The sequence below is a fragment of the Betta splendens genome, chromosome 16, assembly GCF_900634795.4.
Source record: "Betta splendens chromosome 16, fBetSpl5.4, whole genome shotgun sequence".
In the NCBI taxonomy this organism is placed as follows: Eukaryota; Metazoa; Chordata; class Actinopteri; order Anabantiformes; family Osphronemidae; genus Betta; species Betta splendens.
In genome coordinates, this window is record NC_040896.2 from 8,913,321 (window position 1) to 8,940,576 (window position 27,256).

The 27,256-nt window shown below is 41.2% G+C and overlaps 4 protein-coding genes across 6 annotated transcripts; 1 reads left to right on the forward strand and 3 right to left on the reverse strand.

The window, feature by feature from the left end:
* Positions 1–46: 46 nt before the first annotated feature.
* Positions 47–2,600, reverse strand: sostdc1a (sclerostin domain containing 1a). Its single transcript, XM_029129692.3, has 2 exons — positions 2,277–2,600; positions 47–1,148 (listed from the first exon to the last, which is right to left on the reverse strand). Exons 1-2 carry the CDS (start codon positions 2,479–2,481, stop codon positions 703–705), a joined length of 651 nt encoding a protein of 216 aa, XP_028985525.1. The 5' UTR covers positions 2,482–2,600; the 3' UTR covers positions 47–702.
* A 4,034-nt stretch (positions 2,601–6,634) lies between these two features.
* ankmy2a (ankyrin repeat and MYND domain containing 2a) lies at positions 6,635–11,476 on the reverse strand. Of its 3 annotated transcripts, XR_008692830.1 has the most exons (11): positions 11,254–11,474; positions 10,777–10,841; positions 10,203–10,341; positions 10,002–10,100; positions 9,732–9,892; positions 8,853–9,067; positions 8,562–8,697; positions 8,356–8,484; positions 8,071–8,200; positions 7,012–7,540; positions 6,635–6,856 (listed from the first exon to the last, which is right to left on the reverse strand). XR_008692830.1 is itself a non-coding variant. In XM_029130335.3 (10 exons), exons 1-10 carry the CDS (start codon positions 11,318–11,320, stop codon positions 7,407–7,409), a joined length of 1,272 nt encoding a protein of 423 aa, XP_028986168.1. In that variant the 5' UTR covers positions 11,321–11,476; the 3' UTR covers positions 6,635–7,406. The 3 variants fall into 3 exon arrangements, 2 of the variants coding, with proteins under 2 accessions (XP_028986168.1, XP_028986167.1); XM_029130335.3 differs by having other exon boundaries at positions 6,635–7,537; positions 11,254–11,476; XM_029130334.3 differs by having other exon boundaries at positions 6,635–7,540.
* A 379-nt stretch (positions 11,477–11,855) lies between these two features.
* LOC114843066 (uncharacterized) lies at positions 11,856–24,213 on the reverse strand. Its single transcript, XM_055503220.1, has 13 exons — positions 24,088–24,213; positions 22,072–22,107; positions 21,542–21,913; positions 20,811–21,155; positions 20,539–20,636; positions 20,318–20,409; positions 18,804–18,886; positions 15,025–15,192; positions 14,619–14,672; positions 14,095–14,466; positions 13,521–13,865; positions 12,977–13,071; positions 11,856–12,709 (listed from the first exon to the last, which is right to left on the reverse strand). Exons 2-13 carry the CDS (start codon positions 22,097–22,099, stop codon positions 12,572–12,574), a joined length of 2,190 nt encoding a protein of 729 aa, XP_055359195.1. The 5' UTR covers positions 22,100–22,107; positions 24,088–24,213; the 3' UTR covers positions 11,856–12,571.
* pkdc (protein kinase-like domain containing) lies at positions 24,112–27,069 on the forward strand. Its single transcript, XM_029130291.3, has 2 exons — positions 24,112–24,482; positions 24,918–27,069. Exons 1-2 carry the CDS (start codon positions 24,112–24,114, stop codon positions 25,510–25,512), a joined length of 966 nt encoding a protein of 321 aa, XP_028986124.1. The 3' UTR covers positions 25,513–27,069.
* Positions 27,070–27,256: the final 187 nt, after the last annotated feature.

The window sequence follows — 27,256 nt, forward strand, 5'->3', positions numbered from 1 at the left end:
GAGTCACTGCTCCAGACTTAAATAAAAACACATTTTTCAGTCACCATAATTTACACAGAGGAACATTTTAATCAGTTTTGTTTGTTGTTGTTTGTTGTTGTATTATTATTTTTCAGTCTTCCTGAAGCAGAGACATCCTACAGTTTACCTGGAAACGTTTCCACTGATAACAACATGTGAATAAAAAAGTAACATTTATTTTTATACATAACTGCTACAAGCATGATTTATGAGAACGCCTCTCCAGACTGCACCCACAAGCTTACGCCACTTACGCATATTATGCCTCCACAGGAAATATATTACATCATAAATCAGTCAAATTTTATACATATGGCAATACTTAAAAATGCAAGTAAGAATTTGATATATGTACAAGTATTTACACAAGACGTTTGGAGAAGTACGGTGTTGTTTACTGAGGCTTAAAGAGCTGCAGACAGATGCACATCTGTGGATAAGTGGAAACCAGGACATGCACATGGATAAATCTGGGAACCTCTGCAGAATATACACCCCACTTGTGGTCACACTATCTGAGAAAGGTCCTGAGTGGGCCCTCTGGAGTTCTCCATCATATGAGGACCAAGCTTCACATAAATAGGGTCCCGGCCACGTTGGAGATAATCCACGGCTGCAGGCTCCAGAGGCGGCGAGACAGCGCTCCCGCGTTCACGTGGCTTCAGTCTGTGTCCGCCGCCCTCAGGGCTCCGTTTGGTGCCGGTTCTCCCTCAGCCGGTTCGTGCCCAGCCTCCTCTTGCTCTTGGACTTGTGCATGTGCAGGAGCTGCGGCGCGGACAGCCTCAGCTCCTCCAGCTTGTTTCCCGACTCGTTGTGCTGCCTGGAGGAGCGCTTGCACTTGCAGGACGTGACCACGGTGATCTTGTAGGTTCTGGTGCTGCCGTCCTGGCACTGCAGCTGGATGCGCTGCGTGCGGGTCTTGTCGTTGACGCAGCGCCAGTCCTGGCTGCTGCTCCGGCGACTCCAGAACTTCCTGCCGTAGGCGCCGCCGATCCAGTTCTGAAGCATGTTGGCTGGGAGGCACTCACCGGCACACACTAGCTCCTTGATGGGGTTAATGCTGGTGCAGTGGCCATCGGAGATGTACTTGGTGGATCTCAGCTCTCTGCACCCAATTTGGTTTGGTTCTGTTGACAGACAGGATGCGTGAACAACAAATACTGCATGGAGGCTCCAACTAAACTTCCGCTTTTTAATTATCTCTTTGCACAAATAGGTCAAACAGTGGCATTTTGACACGTACACACCAAAATGTGAAGGCACTGTGACATTCCTGAAGGCAGAAAAGGCAGGATTATCCCTGTTGAGCATGACTCTGCTGCAGGCAACAGCAGCGTCCCTGCTCTGCCCTCCACCGCTGTAACCCAAGCTCAGGTCCATTCATGCACCACTGTGACAAAGCCAGGCCCTTTCTGTGCTGTGACAGTGTTTGATGAATGAACAGGGGTGAGGCTCTGTCTCCCTCTTACTATCTCTTAATCCCCCCCCCCCCCTCGCTTCCTTCATCCTTGCTGGAAGAGCTTCCATTCAGCGTCACTGACATCCAGTCAGCTGCTCGGTTCGTTTGAGCGTCTCATCCCTGTCTGGACCGCAGCCAGACAGGGGCGTGTTTGTTACACATTAACGCTGTGGCCTCGTCCCGTCGCTGGTGCTCAAGGAGGGGACTTCACCTTTAAACTAGCCCTAATATTCCCATAATGCCTCTCCAAGCCTGAGTTTACAGTGCGTTTATTTACTTCATGGATGAGGTCAATTAGAGGCTCTGATTTGCTGGTGCAGGTGGGAATTTGAGGATAATTAGTTGTCTCTGAAATTGAGCTCCAGGCTGAGCCGCAAGCAAGTAATGAATATAACTTTATTTATTATTACAGATGATAAAAAAACACACACTTTATATAATTTGTGACGTTTATATATAATTATTGCAATTATTGCAATGTGATTCAATAAGAATAGGAATAAGAAAACCTTCAATAGTCCCACAGTAATAGTAATGTGTAAAATGACTGATGGTGGGATTAAGTGCTTGAATAAAAAGAGAATGGACAATCGTGCAAACTAAAACTTAGAACAATAACGATTATTATTGTTACTATTTTCTAACAGCATTTACAAATTAAATAGTAAACGGACCGGGCAGTGGAACATGTTCTACGTTGTCTCACTAGTTACGCACCTTTATAAAACCACACACTGCATGCGCCGTTCCCACACACCGTACGAACCCTCATCCCACGCAGCCTCCTTCCACTCACCGCCTCTGTCGTGCTCCGCGCGCCCCACGCCTCTCCCGCCGGCCCGTGCGCGGTTCAGGGACACGTTGCCCTGAACCTCCGGCGCCGGCGCGCTCCCGTGCGAGAGCACAACCTCCGTGGCGTCGTTGCCGAAGGCCTGGCAGCTCCTCACGAGGATGCAGAGTAAGACCGCGGAGCGGCACGACGCGTACGCGCACAGGTGCATGGTTGTCTGGGGCCGAGGCGCGCGTACGTCCCGCTCGACGTCGACTGATGCCGGATGGGCTGCGTGAGAACCCCCGGCGTCCCGCCGGCTTTATGTCCTGCAGCCGCCCCGCCTCCCGCTCCGGCTGCTGCTCAGGTGCGTCTCTGTTGCGAGCTTCTGATTGGTCGCCACGGACGCGCGCACGCCTGCGAGACCACCCCGCTGAATTCCTCTCGGATAGAACAGTTTCCCCTTGATGCAGCGTGGAATTCCTCACTCTACGATAATGATGATGATGATGATGAAGATGATGGAATTACGTGCCCAAGTTTCAGGCTCAGTGATTCAAATCATGTTTGTGCACTTTAACAACGCAGTTAATGTAAAATATAAAATATTAATAACAAACATTACATTTATGTTGAAGTGTGATTATGTTTTAATTAGTAATAAATAAAAGAAGCAGTAATTATTACAATAACAGTGATGTGTGACTTACGTATTTACACACAAATGACATTTCTGCTGAATCAACAGCTAATAAACAATGTAGGATTATTATTATCACTGTCTGAGTTAATAATGGATTAAAGATTCATTATATGAAATTAAAGCAGATCACTATATAATCTGCTTTAATTTCAATTAAAGCAGATTAATTGAAATGTGATTCTTTATTGCTGCTGATCTATGGAACCCCAGAGCAGTATATGAGTTTGTTACTTCCCCCCAATAGAATTAGGTGCTTTTACGATTGAGGCCAGCAATAAAAGACTTTGGGAGAAATTGTGAGTGTGAAGGCAACTTAAAGTCCTGATGAGTTCTCCAGTGATGCTACAGTAAAGTGCCCCATCTAATGCCAGTACCTGGAACAGTCCCGCTGCAGAGGCAGCGTGTGGTCAAAGGCTCTGTTCTCGGTCTGCAGCAGCGGTTTTGAAAGGACTTTCTAAATTAAGTCAAAAGCATGACATGACATGCTTCATTTCCTGTGGGACGGAGACGGTCCTGTAGCTGACGATTTATCACATTTTAGGAAGTAGAACTGAAAAAGCCTCTCTGTTCACAGATCTGGATCTAAATGGATCCACTGATTCAGCGGTGGAGAACCCGCTCAGGTCCCAGGACACATTAAAAACTAAACGCGAGGGTCGTGATTCCTGCCGCTCATACGCTTCCACAGAATGTTTGGGAGCTGCTTTTCATCACAACAGAATGCATTTATTTATTCTGCTGGGTTTGTGCTGCTGTGGCATCTTATTTATCCTTCTGGCCTTCAAGCGTTTAGAGGGGATCCGTTGCTGTGACTGGCAGGTGCTGGCGTGTTTGGAGTGAAAACATCTGGATGGTCTTGATGTTGACCCTAAAGCTGCAGCCACGCAGGAACAGGCCACTTGGCTTCAAAGCAGGACCACTGCAGAATGTTGCTGACAACCCGTGTCCACGGCTCTGTTTGTTTTTATGCCTCCATCCTCGGTAGCACTGGTCACACACGTTCAGAACTGACCCACACACAGCTCAGAACAGACACACAGGCTTCATCTGGTGCCTACTCTCCACGTCGTGACTTGCTCCTCAGACACTTTCACCTGTGCATGAAAGCCGATATGGTCTGTGTGCAGTTCGCTGTCTGTCCCAACCTCCCTCTGAGCCTCCCAGTCCCAGTCGCACATCTAATTATTCAAGTGCCCAGACAAACTGGAGTCTCGCTGTCCGCTGTTCAAAACAAAGGGCAGATATAATTACTCTTTGTGGGGAACATTCAATCCAGGCTTGTCTCACTGACGTGAAAAGAGGCTTCGTGCAGAGACACTAATTGTCGCCAGCGTGAACGAAAGCTGATACGCTGATCACTTGTCAGCTTTATTACACACTCTCAACCACTTTTCAGGGCCAGTGTGGCTTCTCGGAATAGAGACCGAGCATCTTACTTTACCGGAGTTACCTGGTTTCAATCATAGGTGGGAAAACTGTTTAAATCAGCCAAACCACAGAAGCTTTACACAAACATTTACACAAGAACTAACTGTAATGAAGAAAAGCAGAGCTTGGTCTTGTTGACATTTAAAAAGGATCAAATTAATTAATGAAAGGAAAAGAAAATATAAAAAATAAAAAGATCAAAGAAAGATCAAATTAATAAGTATATGTAAAAAAAATCAAGAAAAACTACACAAGTAAAATGGAGAGACATTATGGAAATATGATCAGAGAGAAAAAAGGAAAAACAAAGCGCAGTGATTGATTATATGGCAGAAAGAACATGGACACACCTGTCAGCTCACATTTGTAAACGTTTGGTTTCCATCTACTGTTTTGTTTTGTTTAAAGCTTTTTGTTCCAATTAACCAGGGTTTTATGACAATATTGCTCAGATTCGTGGAAACAGGCTGTTCTTGTCCCTTTCCTGCTTCAAAATGAATCAGCTCTAGTCACAAAGTTGGAAGCAGCCGAGCCACCAGAACATTAGCGTTGGACCTTTTTCCTGCTCGTGTTTGCTGAACGCGAGGAAAAAATCCAGTCGGGCACTAAAGTCTGATGGAAAGCTTGAAACCAGAACAAAAAGAGGAGCGGCAGCACAGCGGTCGTAGGAAAAACACGTTTCAGAATCAGCCCCTCTAATGTGAGACATAAAGCTGTCCATTAAAGGATTTAATGCTGCTCAGACACATTAACTGAACAACTACAGCTCATACACAGTTACATATTCCTGTGGAATTTCCAAGTCATCAATTTCACTTTTTTTGCCATTAAAGATTTAGGCCCATTTTAAATTTGCACTGTAATATCAGGTTTATTCCTTGCTCGTTTTCACGCCTGCATTTCAAAGTTACTGCTGGTGCAGAACACCAGTGATTCTACACAACACAACCAAAGCAGGAAATCAGCCGTGCTTCATTAAGCACAAAGGTTTGGTTCAGTTCTGAGAGCGAGGAACCAGCTCTTCTGTTGCAGCCGTGCAGGTGGGGTCATCACTCCATGCCCTGCATCGTGCCACAGCACAGTCCGGACGCAGAGCAGGTGAACCCTCACGTTGCTGTTAGCGACCAACCTCGTCCCTCAACTGGAACATCGTCCTCTACATTTGTGTGTTAAGCTCTTCAGACGCTGAGTTCCTGCTGAGGCTGATAAGTCAATACTAAACCATCCGGTCTTGAGTTTTTTTTTCTTCCTGACTCTGCAAATCTCCTGAGCAGGTGAACCCAGTCCGTCGTTAATCTTCACACCGAGCCTCCGCTATCATTTCCTTTCTTTTGTTTTTCCGCAAACAACACCAGAGACTCGTTCTCTCCACCTCTGCGGGAAAAGAAAGGACACCACCGCCTGCTCTTCTCAGGGGACTATTTACACTTTGACGCCCCTCTGAGCTCCTTGTGAGACTGGGTTACCGAATCCTGAAAAGTGAATATGATAGGCCTCGGCTTTTGTGCTCTCACTTTGTAAAGAAACAGAAAGCTGAAAGCGGATTCCGTCTCGGAGTGCATTCAAACACGGCAACAGGAATTCGCCTGCCCCAAACCCTCATGGGAAATGAAAGGTGGCTGGGTTAAAAGCATATTGACAAGAGGCCTGGCGGGAGTGTGTGCATCAGGAAGCGCCCTCATGCAGTAGGAGGTGTGGCGAAGGTGGCCGGAGGGGGACGAAGGTATGCACCCGGAACCGAGCCAAGAAAGAAAGGTCAACGTGGCAACAAACCCACACACACAATGGACGGGGCCTGAGATCAGTCTGTATCATTACAGCTGGTACTTCCACTTTTCCAATTGTATGCTCACAATATGCTGTTGACTCAGTAACAGAGAACAAACACACACGGCGTCGGTGGAGGCAAGTCTTCATCAGTTCACAGGAATGAAGACGCAACACACGGCTTGGCTAAAAGTACTGAAATATTAGCTTTAAATCTTTTAAAGTACCAAAAGTAGTTAGTATGCAACAAACTACAGAACATAGAATACCAGAGAAAAGTTAGGAAAACTTTGAGAACACCAAAAAAGCCAGTAGTTGAGTGTGTACAATGTGCATCACTATACTGCATGTGTTTGGTGAAATCAGCTGTTATTATAGGAGGAAAGGTTAAAACCTTTTCACCTTCATGCAGCAGTATTTCGTGTATGCGACGTCTGGGGAGTCACTGCCCTCTGCTGGAGACACACGGGACGTATAACACTTTACGTTCAGTTACATTCTTTAATACGTTTCGACTCCCTCGCTGTTCACGGCATTGCTGGAGTCTCTCCCAGCTTACAATCAGGCAGGAGCCCGATACAACAATCACATACCACATACAATTTATATGAAGAATGTTCTGAGAGCATATAATGATCTAGTCCAATGAGGGCGTCTGATGAACTCGGGCCTTTATTGAAGCCAATAAAGCGTCACATGGTTTCTTGTGCTGTGTAACAATGATGCTTAATCAATAATAATATTGGAAATACAAATGTTAACTTAAGAAAAATCCTGAGCATTAACATCTTTCACACTAAATATAAATGTTTATGATTTAAAAATGTGGATTTTTGGTCAGTATTGTGCAGCTGTGCCACTTACTCTGAATCTACCACAAGGTAGAAAAAAAAGATCTGCATCAAAAATGCTGCAACCAAAGGAACAAACAGCTCTGATTTGTTTCAGTCACGTTCTCCTGCGCAGGCTGATACGGTTTCTTAAGGCGTATTTACTTCCCATCCTTTTAGGCCGTGACTCCTCCCAGCGACCTCTGCCACAAACACAGCCTATGCAATTTCACATTCACATAATGTATGACAGTAGCTGAAGAATAATGTAATGTTGACTGCAATGGCACAACCTGCTTTGATGTGTCCATGCCGCTGCCACCGTTTCAGGTTCAACAATAAATATGGGAATTCTATGGTTTTGAAAAAGTTCTTGACTTTCAGTTTCTGGCGGTTGTTTTCTGGAGACGGGTTAGTGCTGGATCTTCCTCAGTTCTCAGCATCTGGGATGGAAGTAGCGTCTGAGGTTTCTGCTGCAGCATTTGAGGAAGTGACATCACTGTTCGTCTCCACTGAGAGCTGCTCCATGGACTCTGTGGCCTCCGTTACAGCTTTGCTCTCTTCTAAAACAAGTAGTTTTGTGAAATTTTTTTGAAAAAGATAGTAATTTATACTAATAGCTATGACGACATTTCAAATTATGGCCTTTGGTCATTTACACAATAGAGTAGATAAAAGCACCCTTAGGTATTTTAAACAGCAGTCATAAGTCCATGTGCAGCCACAGTACAGACAGCCTTTCAGAACATACTTAAATTAAACTGCAAATGAATCAAAATGACAAAACATAAAATATTGTTCCAAGCTTTCTAAGTTTAGCGAGGTGTCTACTGTAAATGTGAATTTATTGTAATATATTTGCTGGTAAAGTGAAACACTGCTGATTTTTATGTGGAAAAGAAAAACATTTATAAGTCAGAGCAAAGACATTAAATTCAAAGTGCTTTTATACTTTCTTTTTAAAGAAACAGACTTTTTATGTCTTTTACAGTAAAAGTACTGAACACTGCGTAAAGACTTTATCTACAGTAAATGAATGTTGATGGGTGGGTTGTCCATAACATTCCACTCAGAGTTTAGAAAGATACGATACCTGAGCTCTGCTTCATTCTGAGTTTGGCCGATTCCGCCTCTTGCTTCTCTCTTTGCTCTTGAAGTTTCTTACACACTTTTTTGTGAGTGAACCAGTGCATTTTCTGACAAGTTGGGTTACAGTAAATCACCTGTTAAAGAAAGAAATATTTATTTAATTTGAACATGCAACCAATTACATGTTGTTAATAATAGATTAGAGAATAATAGATTATAGTGAACACGCTATCAATTGATGGGCTTTTACACACATAGAACAGAATCATTGCCTGAGTTTAAAACTCACCATTTTACAGATAGAACACCTCTTCTCTGCTCCCTTCTCTCCACATGTTGTACAAAACTCTGCATCCATGAAGCCGACCTGACCTGTGATAGCCTGAGTCAGCACTGACATAGCTGTGGGGTCGTTACCCTGTAATAAGAAGCGTGTTATATCACATGTTGAACAGACTGTAGGACGTCATCTCTCAATAGTTCATCCAGACTCACAATCTCCACAGGAGCAATGCTCCGAACCAGCTGCTGCAGCAGAGTCGCGTCACAGTATGGGAACTTGCGGATGCACTCTCTGATAAACTTCTCTTGAAAGACAGGGAAACCGTCACTGTCCCGCCCCTTCAGCAAACTGCAGATGAAGATTAGGGTAATCTACTTATATTTCTGTCTTACTTTTAACAAGATAGGTAATCCATTCACATCTCAAAAGGATTTAAAGAGCAAGCTCCAAGTTTTCTCATTCTTCACAGCATTTTGACAGGAATTAGCTTTTTAGTACACCACCTTTTGATGAGCCCTTCGAGTTTGTCCTCACGGTCCTTCAGGAAGGACGCACACTTTCCCAGGACACAGCTGATGTAGTGCATCTTCATGGCCAGCACCTCATTCATGTCCTGCTGCTTAATGCACTTCTCAGAGATGAGCTCCATCACCCGACGACATTTGTCTAGAGCCTCGACCTCAGCCAGGAGGGGGTTTTCCTGGACCAGCAACACCATCTAGAAAAAAGGAGAAAAGCATTACTTACTAGTCAGTTACTAATGATGCCTAAGAGTTTGTCCTAGTAATCCTAGTAATCCACATTCTCTAAACTTCACAGCAGAGGCAGATTAAGGTTTTTTTTCCAGCTGATGACCAAAATATAAATCTATAAAAAGCCCTAGGAATGATTTACAAAATGCAGAAACTGCTTTGAAGTCTGTATTTCTTACTTTTGGTGGGAAAAAAATCCGACGATAAAGGGAAGAAAAGGCAAATAAATGAGATTAATGCCACTGCTTTTTGGATGGTTGGCTGATTGAGTGCATTCCTGTCACAAATAGCTCATTTAAAAATCATTTTACCATGTAGTGTGGAAAGTCCAAGAGGCCCCAGGGCATACTCATTTTCCATCCAATCAATCACTGCAGCAGCTTTTCTGCTAATGGATTATTTGTCCCCTTACACTATAAAAAAATGTAACCATTGCAATTGTCTGTCTGTTGTATTTGGACAAGGAACCACCTCTATTATCATTACAGAGCGAGAGAGGAGGTAGAAAGAATGAATATAAAGAAGCATTGATGGACGGCTGAGGAGGAAGCTTGCTGGATGCATTAGCGCCTGCCCAAATCAATAAGTACATTACCACAAGTTTCCAACAACTGTCTTGTGCTTTGCTACCTTGACAGGATTCAAATTGGTGCTCATGATGATTTTGTGCAGGGGTCCAGCAAGTTTTGGTGGCAACTTGGGCTCTTTCTCTAAACCCTGTGGCTTGGTGTAGTAATCCAGTCGAGCACGTGAGAAAAAGTTGTTGATCACTGTGACACAATCATGCTGACCTGAGGAGGGAAAGAAGATAGAGGTAAGTTAGATGTTTTAAAACAAGTCAAATGCACTATAGACATCTGAATAGTTAACCTATTTTAATAATACCTAAATTTAACATACCAACAAAAGCAGCCATTTGTGCAGCGGTCCTTCCAACCGAGTTCACTACATCAGTTTCTGCCCCAGCATCCAACATCATCCATGCGATCTCAGTGTTTCCTGCAGGCACAGATGATGATCCGATACAGTACATATGCATGGAGAAACTTTCCAACACAGTAGTGAAGTACAAACGATTACGTTATAATTTAACTAATGTACCTGACAAGCCAGCAAACATTAGCGCTGTGTATCCATGCTCATGCTCATTGCAGTTCACGTCTGCTCCATGCTGCAGCAACAACTTGCACATGTCTGCTTTTCCTTTGTAAGCTGCATGCATGAGAGGAGTCATTCCATACTGTGGGCAAGACAAACAGGAAGACATCAAACAGTGCAATTCATAATACAAAAAAGACACAATCCTATGAAAGCTAAAATTATAAAACAGCCTATAACTACTGTAAAAGTTAGAATATTCAGTGTAAAAGTATTATTGTCATTATATGACGAGGTTTGTCATTACATTTCTCAAAAACCTTATGATAAGATTCATACAGCTTCAGCTTTTAACATATTATTTAATTTTGTGTTTGATGCTTTTGCTGTGAGGAAACATTACAGTGAGGAATTGGAGAATGATCGTTTTTCCATCAAAAATAAACCAAAATTTTCCAGGCAGATCTACACTATCTATCTCCACTTTCTCATTAGGAGGTCTTTATTAATGCTTTAATATCTTGTGTTGAGTGCAGTAAATTTTCAACAACATGCAGAAACGTTCCGTTAGCATTACCTCATCTAAACAGTTGACTCGAACATCCTTACAACCCAACAGCCTTGACGCTTCTTGAACGTTGCCTATAATAAAGATAAATCTGCATTATCAACTTAAAAACATTACATCAAACTTTAAAATCAGTTCATGCAGCTCCAGGTTTTGTAATGAGTCTATTTAAATTCAGAACTGCATCATCATGAGCCATTAGTAGCAAAAAGCTACAGACAACGTTGCAAGTAGCTGTAATAACTTACCGCAAGTTACCAGATGCTAGTTCATGTAACGTTAGCATATTAATAATTAGCCGTTAGCTAACATCAGCACTTACCAGCAAACTACCACTTAAACGGCTCAGTGTGCTTTAACAAGGCAACGAGCTGAGCAGCACAAGGTCTGAAGCGACATTTAATCTGCATCGATATATTTTATTCTACTATTCGACTCCTAACTACACAGCTTGTTCAGAGATTAGCGTTAGCCGAAGAGGCTTACCCCTAGTGATGACCTCAAACAACTCCTTTTCGCTTGAAGACAAATCTCCCTTCTTCGGAGCCGACATGTTGTGAGTAAGAATTTAACTCTGAATTATAATTAGACAAATAAAACACAGGATTCTAGGTTAAGCAACCCTGTGGTGGAGCTGACAGGTTGGTGAGGCTCTTCTTCTCTGGAGTTTTGCGGCCGCCGGCATCCAAACCTGTTACATTGCTGCCCCCTACAGGACATTTGATTACTTTAAATCCTTTTTATTCGACCTTGCTCCTGCTGAAGTCCTCCATCATTACTTCCCTTTCATGGCTCTACCTTCTACTTCTCACCATCACATGTTCCACAGTTTCCAGCTCCTGACACTCCCTGCACACCCAATCAACATGTTTCCCCAATATATTGTACGTAGGGTACTGTTACTGTTCCCTGTTCCCCCACTTTCTTCTGCACCTTATACAATGTCTGCCCTTTCTCCCGGGGTCCCAGTAATCCTGCCATTTTTCATTTACCTTCCTCTTCACTTTTCCAGTGAGATCATTGTCTTCATGATTAACACCCCGCTTGGCTAATTTATCAGCTTTTCATTCCCCACCACGCCTTCATGAGCTCCACACAAACCTAATTACCAAACTGTTTTTAAAAATTCAATTCAATTCAATTAAATTCAATTTTATTTATATAGCGCCAAATCACAACAAAGTTATCTCAGGGCACTTTACAAAGTAAGGTTTAAGACCTCACACAACTAAACCCAACAAATCCCACATACAGCAAGCATATTACTATAGTATATTCCTGATGAGTCCCGGGCATGAAACTTGGCTCAAATCGAGCTGTCACTTGCAATGTACCATTGTCTCCAGCTTGTCGGGAAGTTGTACAATAAGTTCCAACTAACAGTTAGTTTAACCTTTTCCCCGGTATTAATGATTTTCTTTTATTAAAGAAATAAAATTAAAATAAACTAAAAACACAATCATAATAAACAACCATAATTTTAAGGTCTGTATGATTATGACCGAAACACATCTCCCCCTACTTTACCTACAATAAATTGTTCCACGGTTGTATAGAAAGTTTAATCGGTACTAAAAAAAACGCATCTTAGACATGAGTCCTACATATGTGCTTTTTTATGCTTTAACATTTTTATGCTTTAACATTTAATATCTCATCAATAAAGCAGATGAATAAACTTATACATCAGTAATATGAAGGACACCAAGGTGCTTGTAAGTTGGCAAAATAGGAAAACAAAGGCTTATACTGTAAGCGGTTAATTAGTATTAACCACTTATAATCATGACAAAGAAAAAGTCTATTACAGATGGAGCTCAGAATTAATCTGACAGCCCTCTGTTGAGGCTTCCTGGGGGAGTTCCTTGGTAAAAACACTTCCATCTGGATTCTTCATCCATTTTGACTGGATAACATTTGTCACATTCTTGTTATTTAGCATCTACAATAACAAAGACAAGTGCTAAATAATGCAATACAGTAGATAAATATATAGTGAATTTGTTAGAATTCACATATTATTCACTTATTTCATTTATAACTTCCCTATTTTAACCTTAATGTAAGTGCTAATGTCTTCCAAGGAAGAGGCTTTTAGCTGCTGAACGCATTAACACTCTTGTAATGGGGCCAGGGTTTCATAGACATTATGTATACTGTATGTGTACACCCTTAATCAGACAGAAAAATGTATATAAGCTAGACTAACCTGCTTCAAGATGGCATTTTGTATGACAGGTTGGTTTAGATCCAGATGTGAATTATGTGAGAGAATCCTCAATTTAAAAAATCTTTTGATGGGGCCTGAAATAAATGCATTAGAATCATTCGAGCCAGAAAAGAAGTGTTACTACTATTCAGCCAAAGACTAAAAACAAACCTAAACAGCAAAAACATCATAATGTAGAACTGATACAGTAGCAAAATGTACTCCAACAGACTAGAATAGTACCTATAGAAGTTCAGATTCGACTCCCTTCCTGTCTTTAAAACCAGACTCAGAACCCTTCTGTTCAATATGTCATGTACATGATAACCACTCATTTTACTATGCTGGCCCAACCTACTTATTTGCCTAGTTTTTTGTCTGCTTGTACAGTATCCTGGAGTATTCTGGAAGGTACTTATAAATATAATGTATTATATATAATATAAATAAACATTATTGTCAATATTATTTTTGTTGTTAATATTTTATAATACAAGTTTTAACAAATTGTAACATAAATATAGTTGATATAAATTCATCTTACAGTTGCAGAGGAATGGATGCACTTCATCACACGACAGGTCCTTCCATTCGCCAGATTCATTTTTTAACATAGCAACACAGGCAGGTACACTGATGCTGGTATAAACAGCTTCACTTGGCCTCCAGTATCTGAAGGAGGAGTAAGCCTGGTCTGACCAAATCCAAGGGTCTCTGAAGAGGCCAATCCACACCTGCAAGCCAGCGGCTATTTGCTGGAGTATCTGGCTTTCATTGGCGTTCCTCACACTGACTAGGTCTGTGTAGTACGTCCTGCAATAGTCCCGAGCATTTGTCCAAATCATCGTTTGCTTAATGAGAACATATTGTTGAAGACCCTTTTGACTTCCTGAAAAGATGACATCAGTTACAGTAGATACACAGGAGAACTAAAGGAACCTTTCTGATGAGACTGAGAACATCTGCAGAGGTTTATGTTTTATGAACATGAAATATTTTGTAAGAAATAAAGTAAAAGCTGTTTTTATTTTATCTGATCTAGTGCTGTGCCATTCTAGCAACACAACACACTAATAACATTCCATGTTAATGACTGGTGTTAAATGCATGGCTCTCACCATCAAAGCAAACTGAAGAGGATGGCATCATGCAGTTAACCATATACATTTTACCGTCTTTGAAACCACCACAGCTGTAAGATGTGTAATTTCCCCAAATAATATAATCTCTCTCTCCAGGTTTGTAGAAATCGTTGTCTGCCAGAGACCAGTACCAGTTTAGTGTAGTCCCCTTATAAAGCCCTGTCCACACAGCATCGCTGTATTTGTCCTGGACAGTTGTTAGCGCCATTTTCATCTCTCCAATGTCGTATATTGTGGCCAGGTCCAAATAGTTCTCTCTGCAGTAGCTCTGTGCATCGAACCAGGTTTTGGGAGTTTGGATTAAGATGTACTGATGCTGGGGCGCACACAGAATCAGAGGCCATAGACCTGGAGGAGAACACAATGATCAGTGAGTGGTAATCCTCTATATTGTGTCGGAGTCTGCTTCTCTAGACAATGTATGAGGAACCAAAAAGTGTAAATTAAGTGTGAAATATATAAATATTTTAATTTTATAAACGTCTATTAATAATACTTACTTATAGTACTTAGTAGCAGCAATAGATCTATGATTCCTCCCATGATTGTTCTTACTGTAAATGATAAAAATTAAAACACAATAATCAACCAGGTTTGAGGTCATATAACCACAAAAAAGTTGTAAGCTATTCTAGAAAAAAACAAGAAACTGCTAAAAATGTACTATTAGTATTAAAGCAACTGTATGAGCTACTGCAGAAAGTCATACATCACTAATTAAACAATCGAAACATGTATTTACTGCAGCCTCTGCTGAACCCGGGGGGAGACAAAGGTTTCAGAACAGACATACCTGACTTGCCAGGACCTGAGTTGTCAATCAGAGCTTTAGTTTACTTGCTCCTTTTCTCTCTAATCACTTTGACCATCTACTGTATAAATTGAAAGTTATTGTGATGCTGTTACAGACATAGGCCTCCTCCTTTCCCCTGGCTCCACCTCCGTACCCTCCTGGAATTGGCACTGGAACCCGATCTCCTCCCTCCTCGGTCACACCTGTTTTCTGTTGGACCAATTTCGTCTTAGAGTGATTGCACTGGGGGCGTCCTCCATCACTCGAGTTGGGACTGCCAGCTACTCAGGACATTTAAGGACAGCTCACAGACCCGCGAGGATATCTGGATTTCGTTTTTCAGCTTCTTCCTAGCAGCTGTGGGTCATAACATAAAGTGGGGGCTCGCCCATGATATTTCAACCTGTTATTCATGCTTTAACCGTTATTGTTTCATAGCTAGTTAACATCCTTTTGGCTATTACAGTTAAAAGGCTTCTTTGACATAGACCATATTTTGGACGGCTAATTCATTGAACAAATTGAACAGTGCAGGACGGGTTGAGAGGTTACACAGTAGCTGCCCATTTTAACAGATGGAAAAACAGATTTGTTTATTACTTTGGTTGAATCCAAATGTCCAATTACAATGCACTCATTTCAATTTCTCACATGTGGACATGCAAATCATATATTGTTTGCACGTTCTCACTGATGGACCGAGTCATTGTTTTGAGCCAGAAGGTTTCAACCACATGCTTGTACAGAATGAGTTAGTTGAGGTTAGTTCACCTCAACACCTGTGTAAATACACCAGCGGCAGGTGTGACATTGGAATTGTCTGTTGATGAAGAAATGTGTTATCTTACGTCTTTGTATGTATGATAAAGATGTGTTACATACTGTAAATAGCTCCTTAAAAGCCACCATACATCAGCACTGCCTACCGTAAGCTCATACAGTACAAATCTGCTGCATGCTGCAAAAACCGTCCTGCACATGTTTGCTTTTTCTTTAGGAGCTGCTGAGACAAGACGTAACATTGGTCAAATAGAGATTGCTACAGAAAGAATGACTCGGAGCATTTGTACAGTGGGTGCAGTAATGAAAAAAGTTGCTTTAACCTAACGGCCTATTGGATAGGATTTGAGAAAAAGAGACCCGTAGCTGCAACTAAATGCCTCCACCTTAATAAACTGCGGCTGTCATACAAATATGATAACGATATAGTAGATTGGGGAATAATAAATTTTAAAATGGGAACAACACACTAAAATGCTACATGCAATCCACTGTGATGAAACCTGGATTAACCTTTCAAGGTCAAATCTGGCACAATGTTTCCATTGTGTGGTCATTATTAAGAACACATTGCATGCAGTGTGTTATGCTATTGCAGTGTCAGATGCCATTAAAAAGAAAAAGCACTTTGAAAGTAATCGTGTAAGCCATCTACTACATGGGGAAATAGTTTGCCTGTTAAAGAACAGACCAAAGTCTTTTCACTCAGAATTCAATTTTCAGTATTACCTTCTCAGATGCCATTAAAAATGGTCAGAATCTAAAAAATCAACAGTAAAGTACCCAAATGACAGGTTCCAATTTTGTGGAAGTGACAGCGCAAGCCCACTACTATACAGTACATAAAAAAATAGTTTGAGTGTAGAACAATAGACCAGTGTTTTTATTAAGTTTTAACTTACGAGCAAACACCAGTAGCTCAGTATCAGTAGTGAATAGAATATTAAATAAAGCTTCAAGTCATGAATCATTTGGTGAATTCAGTTTGCTGGAACTAGTGAAAAAAGTAAAACTAACTGACACTGAACCCCAAGTTGCTCCTGGTGTTTCAATTAAGAGCCTGTGTATGGCAGCTGCTGGCATCAGAGTGTGAATGTGAGAGTGCATGGGTGAATGAGAAGCTAGTGTAAAGTGCTTTGGATCCCATGTATGTATAAATATGCCATAACTAAATTTATCGTAAGTAAATCGGCGAGAACAGCTGTCTGCAGATACAGTAACCGAAATTCAACAATGCAGTATGTTTTGTTTACTTGCTGCAGTAGATAATTTAGTTTGCTACTATATGTGTGCAAACGATTTGCATTCTAATTAAACACAACATTACAAGTCACTTACAATCGAAGCAAATCATATATTGTGCTGTTAAACAGAAAACTATGTAGTTTCCCATTTAAAAATGCACCACATTGATAGATATTACTATTGGCCCAAGTCATACAATCTCTCTCTCCGGGTTTGTAGAAATCATTGTCTGCCAGAGACCAGTACGACATAATTGTAGTCCCCAGATAAAGCCCTGTCCACACAGCATCGCTGTATTTGTCCTGGACACCTGTTGCCAATCAAGCACGTTGTGTAGTAAAAAGCTAAATTCAACCTCCAAAAGATCAATAGTAATAGTTTTTAGCAGTCATTTCTGCCTAATTAATATCATTGGACTTGGTTGGTATCTACAGTAGTGTGAAAAAGCCAGGGAGCAATAACATCATGAAGTTTAGATGCATTGCTTCTATCAGGACATGAGGAAGATTCCTGAAAACACTTCAGAAAAATAACTGTGGGACGAGAAAACAGACTCACCTGATGTTCAGAAGATCCTGATATGTCTGAGGATCAGAGCTTAATTTCCTGCCTTCATTTGAACAAAGAAATTTGCCTACAGTACGTCTTTGGCTGAATGGAAACATCCAAATCCACAGATTAAAGTCTCAAATGGTTCTCAAATCATTTTGGGAACACAGTTCGTGAATTTGCTTTGAACCTCTTACTATAAATTGTCACTACATAATTTTGTATAAGCTGTGTTAAATTTTATTTTAACTATATTAAGTATTTATTGGTTAAATCACATATTTATGCATTTGCTGTTTCTATGTGGTAACAAGGTCACAAGTAGAAACCCTGTTACCTGATCACGCCTCAATCCTCATTTGTTTAAAGGGTCATGCCTTTTGGTTTCCGTTGCCTCCCTTTCTACTGCCTCTGGTGACTGTACATTCAATTATACTGCAAACATATCTGTTTCTTTGGTTTTATCTAAAGGTGTAAAAGCATGAAGCTCTCAGTGTTTGTTTAAATAATCCAATGCCTCTTACTCAGGATGCAACAGACACCTTTAACTCATTAGGATCGCTTCATCAGAATTTTTTGAATACATTGAAGTATTATAATATTGAGCAACCAAAAAGTTGCAACCACTTCCACTGTATTTTTAATATTTTAGTAAGTCAGTGCTGAGTCCTGAATGCATCGCCCAACCCGAGCCAATCATCAGTCACAGGTGAACCTCACACTTTAACCTCACAGCACCTTGCAGTCAAATGGCTGAGCTGCGATTGGCTATAAACCTGTAGGTGTTTCCTAAAGTGACCAATCAGGCCTCCACCCTCTCTTGATGACACAAGTCATTTACACACAGTGATGCTACTGTGTGTAAATGACTCGTGTCTTTCAGTCCAGCAGGTGGGAGTGTTAAGGGTTACAATGCTTCCCGTGAAAGAGTTTCATGAGCAGGAAACAGTAGAACATACTATGATTCGGTGTAGAAAGTGCAGCCTGGAACTGAAAGTAGTGATAGAGGAATTTAGGAAGACTAAAAGTGAAGGCGTTAAGTGATATTTTGACTAATAGAGGCATTGGCAGACAACCTTTTTTTAACTTCCTGAGAACGTCAGGTCTGGTAAAGAGAAGTTCATCAGATTCCTGTAAGTGACAGCAATGCAACGTTTCTGAACGCCAGCTGCCTTGAGCAGCAAGAGAAAGAAAGAGAAGGACTGAAAGCTTCCTGTCATCCAGCCATTGAGGCACATTGCTATTTGCTTTGCTATTTACTGTAATGTATGAGATAGTAGTTCCGGGGAGTGGTTACGGGGAGATAGTCAGGCTGCACTTGCAGGGCTGCGACCGTCCTCCGTGGTGGTCAAACGTGAAGTTTCCACAAAATGCTGATGGTGCTGGAGGATCTGGATGCAGCTGGTTACGATCAAAGGAGGTAAAGTCACAGAAAACCTTAGCGAATAGTAAAATTATTACAAAACAAATCCACATCTACTGTACATTTGCTGTACTGTACTGCAAACATTCTTTTGAATAAGCTCTATTAAATAAGACCAGTACCAGTCATCAATAGGAACAGATGAAGAAATGATGCTGAAGATCTTAATGTGAGACACAAGGAATTCTTTAGGAGAACATCAATAAGTGGGAAATTTGTGGAAAACTTTTGAATTTCACCACCAACGAAACTTAGGTGAAAGATGTAGAAGCAGACGTACAGTATGATCCTTTTTATACATGTAGCTGTTCTGTTGCCGCCTAAGGGGGCATCTACAGTAGGAAAATAGTAAAAATAGGCTCCAAAAAAAAAAGATACAGTACCTGCATGTTTTAGGTCCAAAGCTGTATTAGCCAAGAGAAAAAGCCCTAATCTGCCATTCATAGACATTGATTGATCACGCAAAATGAATATTTTCTTTCTTTTCCATGCTTTCTCCAGTTATTTTGCCGATCTGCCACCTAAGGTTGGCAGAAAGACTGCTGTAACGAATGAGACCACAGGCCGGGTACGGTTCCATGTAGCTCCATTAGAAGCCATGGATCAGTCGTCACACACCCCTAAAAAAACAGTGTCATGGACTCTTCCTGCTCCAAGCATTTAATTTGAGATTGTCTATTAGAGCAATAGACACACTAAATGCACAAAATGGAGCTTGAGACTGTAAAAGTTAAGTACAATGTAAGAATACAATGTGTTCAGTATTTCATATACAGTATAACAGAAACAGAAAACACAGGGACTGGGGTTAATTTAATTCATATCATCGAGACTGAAAAGCCAACATTGTTTACACTAATAAATGCAGCCTTTATAATTTGAATTAATTTAGCAAACATCATTAGTGACTAGAGTATTAAATGAAGCCTCTAAGTCATGAATCGTTTGGTGACGCAAATGAAGCGTCAATTAGGCAGAACTAGTGAGGAGAGTAAAACCAGCATGTGAGAACGGAAAAGCTGAGGTAGGGAGCACTATGACCAGGTAAAGAGTTACAGCTCAGTGTTGGTGCAGATACTATAAGTTTTACATTTGATACGTTTGCTGTGAGGATGAGTGTAGGGAACATGAACAAAGAACAACAATAGCAGACAACTTTCATAGACACGCAGTCAGGATTTGTTTGATGAAAATATATGACACATTGCATAAAGAATAACTAAATGAGGCAATATCAAATTCCAGCTGGCACCTTCATACCCCAGACTTCATAAAGCAGAATAATATATTTCTTATAGAACTATTATATAAGATTTCATCTTCTTTTAAGCAAACTAAAGCCAGCATGGTAACAATTACAAATGCAGCTCAGAGGTCAAACAGCTCTGACAAGTCTTCAGTTCCTTGACAGTTCCTTGGTAAAAACGCTTCCATCAGGATTCTTCATCCACTTGAACTGGATAACGTCAGTCACATTCTTACTATTCATCATCTGTTTAATCTGTTGAACAGTAAAGAACGAACAAACAGCTTCAAGGTTTTGTAAGAAGACCCATGACTTTCACATTACCATTAGCAGCAATATTAAATTAAGATTTTGTTCAGTCGGAAACAATTTCATTGCGCTCACTTGCTGCAATATGGTGTTTTGCACCTCTGGTATATTTAGATCCAGGCTGGTGTCTTGTGAGCTGATCTTCACTCTAAAAAAATGTAACTGAATGGGGCCTGAACACAATGGTCAGAGCAACAGATGTGTTTTTCAGCCTCAGAATATTGCAGGACATTATCATAACACCAATAACACTATGAATGATTGGAGGCTACACACAAATTGGTGACAAACATTCCGCCACCAGTTTGAACAGAAAAGAGGCCTAGTGAGAAACGTACAGTACTTACAGCTACAGAGGAACGGATGCACTTCATTACACGACAGGTCTCCCCATTTACCAGATTCAGTTTTTAACATGCCAACACAGGGAAGTGTGCTGATGTCAGTATAAACAGCTTCACTTGGCCTCCAGTATCTGAAGGAGGAGTAAGCCTGGTCTGACCAAATCCAAGGGTCTCTGAAGCGGCCAGTCCACACCTGCAGGCCAGCAGCTATTTGCTGGAGTATCTGGCTTTCACTGGCGTTCCTCACACTGACTAGGTCTGTGTGGTACGTCCTGCAATAGTCCCGAGCATTTGTCCAACTCATCGTTTGCTTAATGAGAACATATTGTTGAAGACCCTGTTGACTTCCTAAAGAGAAAAGACACATCACAAGAGAAGACTACTGACTGTAATGTGTTTAAAGTCACGTGTGTGTTTCTATAGTTGAGAGAGACGGATTTGGATAGAACTTAAATTTTCATCTCTTGCTCATATGATGATTGTTGCCAAATTGGCCCCATAAGAGTTTGTTGTTTGTGCTGAGTCAGAAAATGAATACTGGAAGTTCTAGTCTAGATCTAGTCCAACTACTAAAGCAACTACTGTAAATCAGCGAGGACGACTGTCTGCAGAAATTTTGAATTTCAGCAATGGGAAACGTTTTTGTTTATTTGCTACAGCAGTTAATGTAGTTTGCTACTATACATGAAAAACTATTTGCATTCTAATTAAATACAACATGACAAAGCACTTACCATCAAAGCAAATCAGATATTGTGATGATGCACACAAAACCATGTACAGTTTCCCATCTAGAAATGCACCACATTGACAGAGATTACTATTGGCCCAAGTCATATAATCTCTCTCTCCGGGTTTGTAGAAATCGTTGTCTGCCAGAGACCAGTACGACATAAGAGTGGTCCCCAGATAAAGCCCTGTCCACACAGCATTGCTGTATTTGTCCTGGACAGCTGCCAGCGCCATTTTCATCTCTCCCATGTCATTTATTGTGGCCAGGTCCAAACAGTTCTGTCTGCAGTAGCTCTGTGCATCGAACCAGGTTTTGGGAGTTTGGATTAAGACGTACCGATGCTGGGGCACACACAGAATCAGAGGCCATAGACCTGGAGGAGATCACAATAAAGGAAAAGTGACAATGCTTTTGGTGAAGCAAAAAAACGTAAAAAGCTAAATGCAACCTCCAAAAGATCAAAATGCTATAAAGATAGATGTACTCTCAACACGTTATCATTTGAATCTGGCTACAACAAAAAATACTTACTTGACAGAAGAATTAGGTGAATTCCCATGACTGCTCCTACATATACAGTAAAAAATTAAAACTCAGTTACACAGTTCTCAATACATTTTCTCTTTTCTCTCCTCAAAACGTTCCTCCTACAGTTTTTACTTTTACTCATTAAAAACATTCCTGAAGTTAAGATGTTTTTTATCAGGGGAGAGAAAGTTCCCTGAAAACATTTCAGAAAATAACTGACATGAATGTGACTCTGCAGAGACGGGAAAACAGACTTACCTGATGTTCAGGGGATCCTCATATGTCCGAGGACCAGAGCTTTTGTTTAATTCCCTGCCTTTTTTTTTACTGAACAGTCATTTCATTTGGAAGAAGAAAGACATTTTCCAGCGTCTTTGGCTAAATCCAAATCCACCGATTTAAATCTCAAATGTGTGCAAATGAGCCAATCATGTATGTTCTTTTTACCTGTCCCCCCATGAGCCCTAAACCAGATCCCTTATTCAAAGTGCCCAGGATGGTATTTACAGTGTGAGTAAATGATGTCATTCTATCCTTCAGTGACTACGCTTACTTTAGTTATTGGATCTTCTCTACCTTGGAAATCATTTTAAAAACACAGTTCATGATATTGTGTTGAACTTCCTGCTTCAAATCCTCACTGTATAATTCAATATGAGCTGTGTTACACTTCACTTATTTGAACTATATTACGTATTTATTGTAGCTTTTGGTTCAATCACAGCGTTTTGCGTTTGCTGTTCTGTTGACTTTGTTACAGTACCTGATAATACCTCAATCCTCATTTGTTTAAAAGATGATGGCAAAGTTTACTGTTTTCTGTTGCCTGCCTCTTATCTGGTGACTGTACACTTAAATATAACGTAAACGTATTTGTTTGCCTCTTTGGTTTTCTCTAAATGTGTAAAAGCATTTTGTTTTTCTGCAGTGTTTGCTTAAATCATCCACCGCCTCTTCTTCTTTACCTTGGATGCATTTTACAGGATGCAACAGACTCCTTTGACTCATAAGGATCACATCATCAGCATTAATTCAATGTAGTTTTTTGCATTTATTTTTAATAAAAGAAAGTATTTTAATACTGTACGACCAATACATTTTTTATACTTTTGGGGCGGCAACAGGGAGGTCGTCCGCGAACTGCAAGGTTGTCGGTTCGAGCGCTCGCTGTGGTCGATATGTCGAAGTGTCTTTGAGCAGGACACTGAACCCCAACTTGCTCCTGGTGTTTCGAGCGAGCGCTGGTGTATGATGGCAGCTGCTGGCATCAGTGTGTGAATGTGAGAGTGCATGGGTGAATGAGAAGCCAGTGTAAAGCGCTTTGGATCCCAGGAGGCTGTTTAAATGGGCTATATAAAGTTCAGACCATTTTAGTGAGTCAGTAGGTCCTGAATGCACCATCCACACTCAAGCCAATCATCAGTCACTGATGAACCTCTGATTAACCTCACAGCACCTTGCAGTCAAACGTCTGCAATTGGCTATAAACCTGAATGGTGCTTCCTACACTGACCAATACAACGAGCTTCCTCCTCACTATGTAAAATAAATGGAAATGGATTAAGGCAAAAGTAAACTATGTAAATGTTGTTTAAATGCATTTTACTGATATTAAAGCAGGCCTAAACCTGATCTTGACGGAAGTACTTTTGTCAGTCAAACCTGAGTGGGCGTCACTGGGTGTAGATTAGTTGTGTCTTCCAGTCCAGCAGAGGGCACTAGTTAGTCGATTAGTTTATTTAATGCCTGTGACTTTAAATCTTACACACAAGAGGGAATGCTTCCTGTCACCCGGCCATTGAGGCACATTAGGCATGAAGGGAAGAGGACAGGATCTGTATCTGCTTATCTGCTTTACTGTAATGTATGAGATAGTAGTTTAAATGAAGATTTATTGACTTACTGACTGATTTTGTCTGGATGAACAGGCTTGATCCTTTGTGAAGGTGGGTAACATAGTAACGTCAGGACCAGCTATGACAAGGTTATGAAGAGAAGAAATGATGGTTTGCTCTCTACCTTCATTCAGCTCTGACCGGGAAGATGAAACAGGAGTACCAGGATCTGGTCCTGCAGGCGTGTGGTGCCTCGTCCCTGCGTGTGGGGGCAACAATCCAGAGCCTGTGGAGTGGTTACGGGCAGATCGTCCGGCTGCACTTGCAGGGCTGCGACCGTCCCTCTGTGGTGGTGAAGCATGTGAAGTTTCCAGACGGCGCTGAGCATCCTGGAGGCTGCAACACAGACCGCTCCCACGCGCGGAAGGTGAGATCGTATCACGTGGAGACGCACTGGTACCAGAACTACTCCACCAATCAGAGCTGCCGCATCCCAGAATGCCTGGCTGCCTCCTCACATGGAGACGAGATGCTGATCGTGCTGGAGGATCTGGATGTAGCTGGTTACGATCAAAGGAGGTAAAGTCTTTAGCGAATAGTAAAATTATAACAAAGCAAATCCACATCCACACTTACTGCATTCTAACGTGCTGTATGTTGTAGTCATACTTCATGTGTGTCCTGTGTGTACTTTATGCTTTTGTAAACAAGGTGATTCTGATTGTGGTTCTGGAAAATAAAATGTAAATTATATGTATATTAATATTTAGTCCCACAAAGAATACAGAATACAGAGCTGACCTTTGTATTCTTAACCAGCCACTTAAAACCTAAAACCTTTACAATATATTTTACAAGTACAATATTCTATTCATATTTTCAGGAAGTTACATCAGCAAAAACCTAACTAGAACTGCAAATAAGTGTCATTTAGTGTCATAAGTATAAGCATTTCAGTCTAGTCTGTGTTTATGTATGTGACATATGTAGTAAAAGATGGCGCCTGTCTCTCAGAGCGAGTGTGACGGACCGGGAGCTGAGGACCTGCCTCCGCTGGCTCGCCAACTTCCATGCGCTGTTCCTGGGTGTGGCGCCAGAGGGGCTGTGGCCCGTGGGCACCTACTGGCACCTGGACACGCGTCCAGATGAGCTGGAGGCCGTGGAGGACGCCAGACTCAAGGCAGCAGCCGGCGACATCGACCGGGTACTCAGCGAGTGCCGCTTCAAGACCGTGGTTCACGGCGACGCCAAGTTGGCCAACTTCTGCTTCTCCACGGCCGGACAGGACGTGGCGGCGGTGGACTTCCAGTACGTTGGCGGCGGCTGTGGGATGAAGGACGTGGTGTATTTTTTAGGGAGCTGCATGGAGGAAAAGCAGTGTGAAAAGAGGGTCCCGGCGCTACTGGACCACTACTTCACTGAACTGAAGTCATGTGTGAAGAGGGACGTGGACTTCGCGGCCCTGGAGACAGAGTGGAGGGAGATGTTTGCCTTCGCATGGACGGACTTCCACCGCTTCCTGCTGGGCTGGATGCCCGGACACTGGAAGGTCAACCGCTACAGTAAACACTTGACCGAGGAGGTTCTGCACAAACTGAAACACATGTGATTAGATGCGAGCATGTGGGTGAAAGAGGAACTGCACATTCATCTGCACAACCATCTATTATCTATGTTATTTAGTTTAATTAGAGGAGACACTTCATGTTTAAATCTTTATTAGACCTCTTAAAGCTCTGTTATACCCTGAATGAATAAAGAATGTCTGACTTCACTCCAGGACATCTTCAAGTTGAATACTGACACACTGGACTTAACATACATAACACATTTACCACAGAACCCGCGTTCTCGCGCCGCTCATTACTGAAAATAGACTGCACCACTTTCAGCTGGAGCTAATGTCATGAGAGCATTAACAGGCTACTTTGTTTAAATCTGCTGTCAACAACCTTGAACAAACTCAACACAACGATAACTAAGACACAGTTCACACATTTAGAACATAAATGGAGTTTTCAAACCTGTAATGGGATTAAATGGAAAGAGGGAAAACCTCTTACCTGACTGACCTTCGAATCAGTTTAGATCTTTCTGTTGGTTTGCATCACAAGTCCTTAGTTTTTCTTTTAACGTATTAACGTAAAATATTTATCGTTTTCTTACATATATGAATGAAAAGTGTTGTGCTATTTTTATACTTTACATGTACATTTCACTATTCCACTATTGTTAAACCCTGTTCTTTCACTTCTGCTACTGAATTCAGTGTCTCTTACTGTACTTTCATGATTGCGAAGCCTGACCCGACCCATGACTGTGTCTTACTGTACAAAGCCTGTGTAAAAACTTGGTAAATGTCCATAAAAGGATTTATATAAAATAGAGCAGGATAAATTAACAGCTGTTCTTTAATACAGTAATCACTTTATACAATATGTTAAGGGATTAATGCTGCACAATTAAACAGTCATTGGTTTATATAATGTATTAAGTGTTTAATAACTTTGTGCAGCCTTGACTTAACTGAGGAGGTGTGTGTCGTATTCGTACATTATTTTTAATGTGACACAACTCAGGAAGCTTAAATTTGCATGAATTCACAGATGGTGGTGTGACTCTTGTGCTCTTGTGAAGCATAAACAGGACAGAGGCTCTGAGAAAACAGTAATGCTGGCTTATCACCTAAAAGAACATTTCACTGGTTTTCAGTGTGTATTTCCTGTGTCACTACAACGTTCAAACTCAGGGATCGACAGTGATGGGTTATAAAGCGCTGATGATTCTGAGGATGAGACGCCGAAAGCATATAATGAAGCATGTTCTCTGCCCTCACCTTGTTAAAACTGCAACAGGAAGTAGACAAATAAATTGTGTTTACATGAACGGTACATGAAATGCATTTATTAATAAAACACTTCCCATGATTTCATAAATTTCTTATATCGTTGAGAAATTAACCTTTTTGTCTTTAGGACTTTAGAAAGTGTTGTCTTGCTGTAACTAGTTTTTAGTTGTGTAGGCCACTTCCTCAGCAAATCTATCATGTTCTCTAAACCACTAAGCTACTGCAAATAAACTTTGCACAGTATCAGTTCTGCTTGAACACTAAAAATATGCACCGTTCTAACAAAGAAATCAAATAAAGACAGGTTGTGATGGGTGAGTTTCTTTTTGTTTTGCATTTTTATAAATGGTGCAACTGCATGAACGTGCTTTCTATAGATGTTTATTCAGCAGTTCACAGTTAGATGCACATTCAAATGTGACAAAGCACAACATATGTTTGCAGAAAAAAGGAAGAGGCTGAAAAGTGATAAGAGGAAGAACTGGTTACAAGCAGAGTCACAGAA

Coding starts and splice junctions, on each gene's coding strand:
- sostdc1a (XM_029129692.3), bottom strand. CDS start 2,481: ATGCACCTGTGCGCGTACGCGTCGTGCCGCTCCGCGGTCTTACTCTGC. Junction 1,149..2,276: donor CGCGGAGCACGACAGAGGCG/GTGAGTGGAAGG, acceptor GTCTGTCAACAG/AACCAAACCAAATTGGGTGC.
- ankmy2a (XM_029130334.3), bottom strand. CDS start 11,320: ATGTCGGCTCCGAAGAAGGGAGATTTGTCTTCAAGCGAAAAGGAGTTG. Junction 10,342..10,776: donor GAGTCAACTGTTTAGATGAG/GTAATGCTAACG, acceptor TCTTGCCCACAG/TATGGAATGACTCCTCTCAT. Junction 9,893..10,001: donor ACAAATGGCTGCTTTTGTTG/GTATGTTAAATT, acceptor TTCCCTCCTCAG/GTCAGCATGATTGTGTCACA.
- LOC114843066 (XM_055503220.1), bottom strand. CDS start 22,099: ATGGGAATTCACCTAATTCTTCTGTCAA. Junction 21,156..21,541: donor ATATCTGATTTGCTTTGATG/GTAAGTGCTTTG, acceptor TTTTCTCTTTAG/GAAGTCAACAGGGTCTTCAA. Junction 14,467..14,618: donor GCTGCTACTAAGTACTATAA/GTAAGTATTATT, acceptor GTTCTCCTCCAG/GTCTATGGCCTCTGATTCTG.
- pkdc (XM_029130291.3), top strand. CDS start 24,112: ATGAAACAGGAGTACCAGGATCTGGTCCTGCAGGCGTGTGGTGCCTCG. Junction 24,483..24,917: donor GCTGGTTACGATCAAAGGAG/GTAAAGTCTTTA, acceptor CCTGTCTCTCAG/AGCGAGTGTGACGGACCGGG.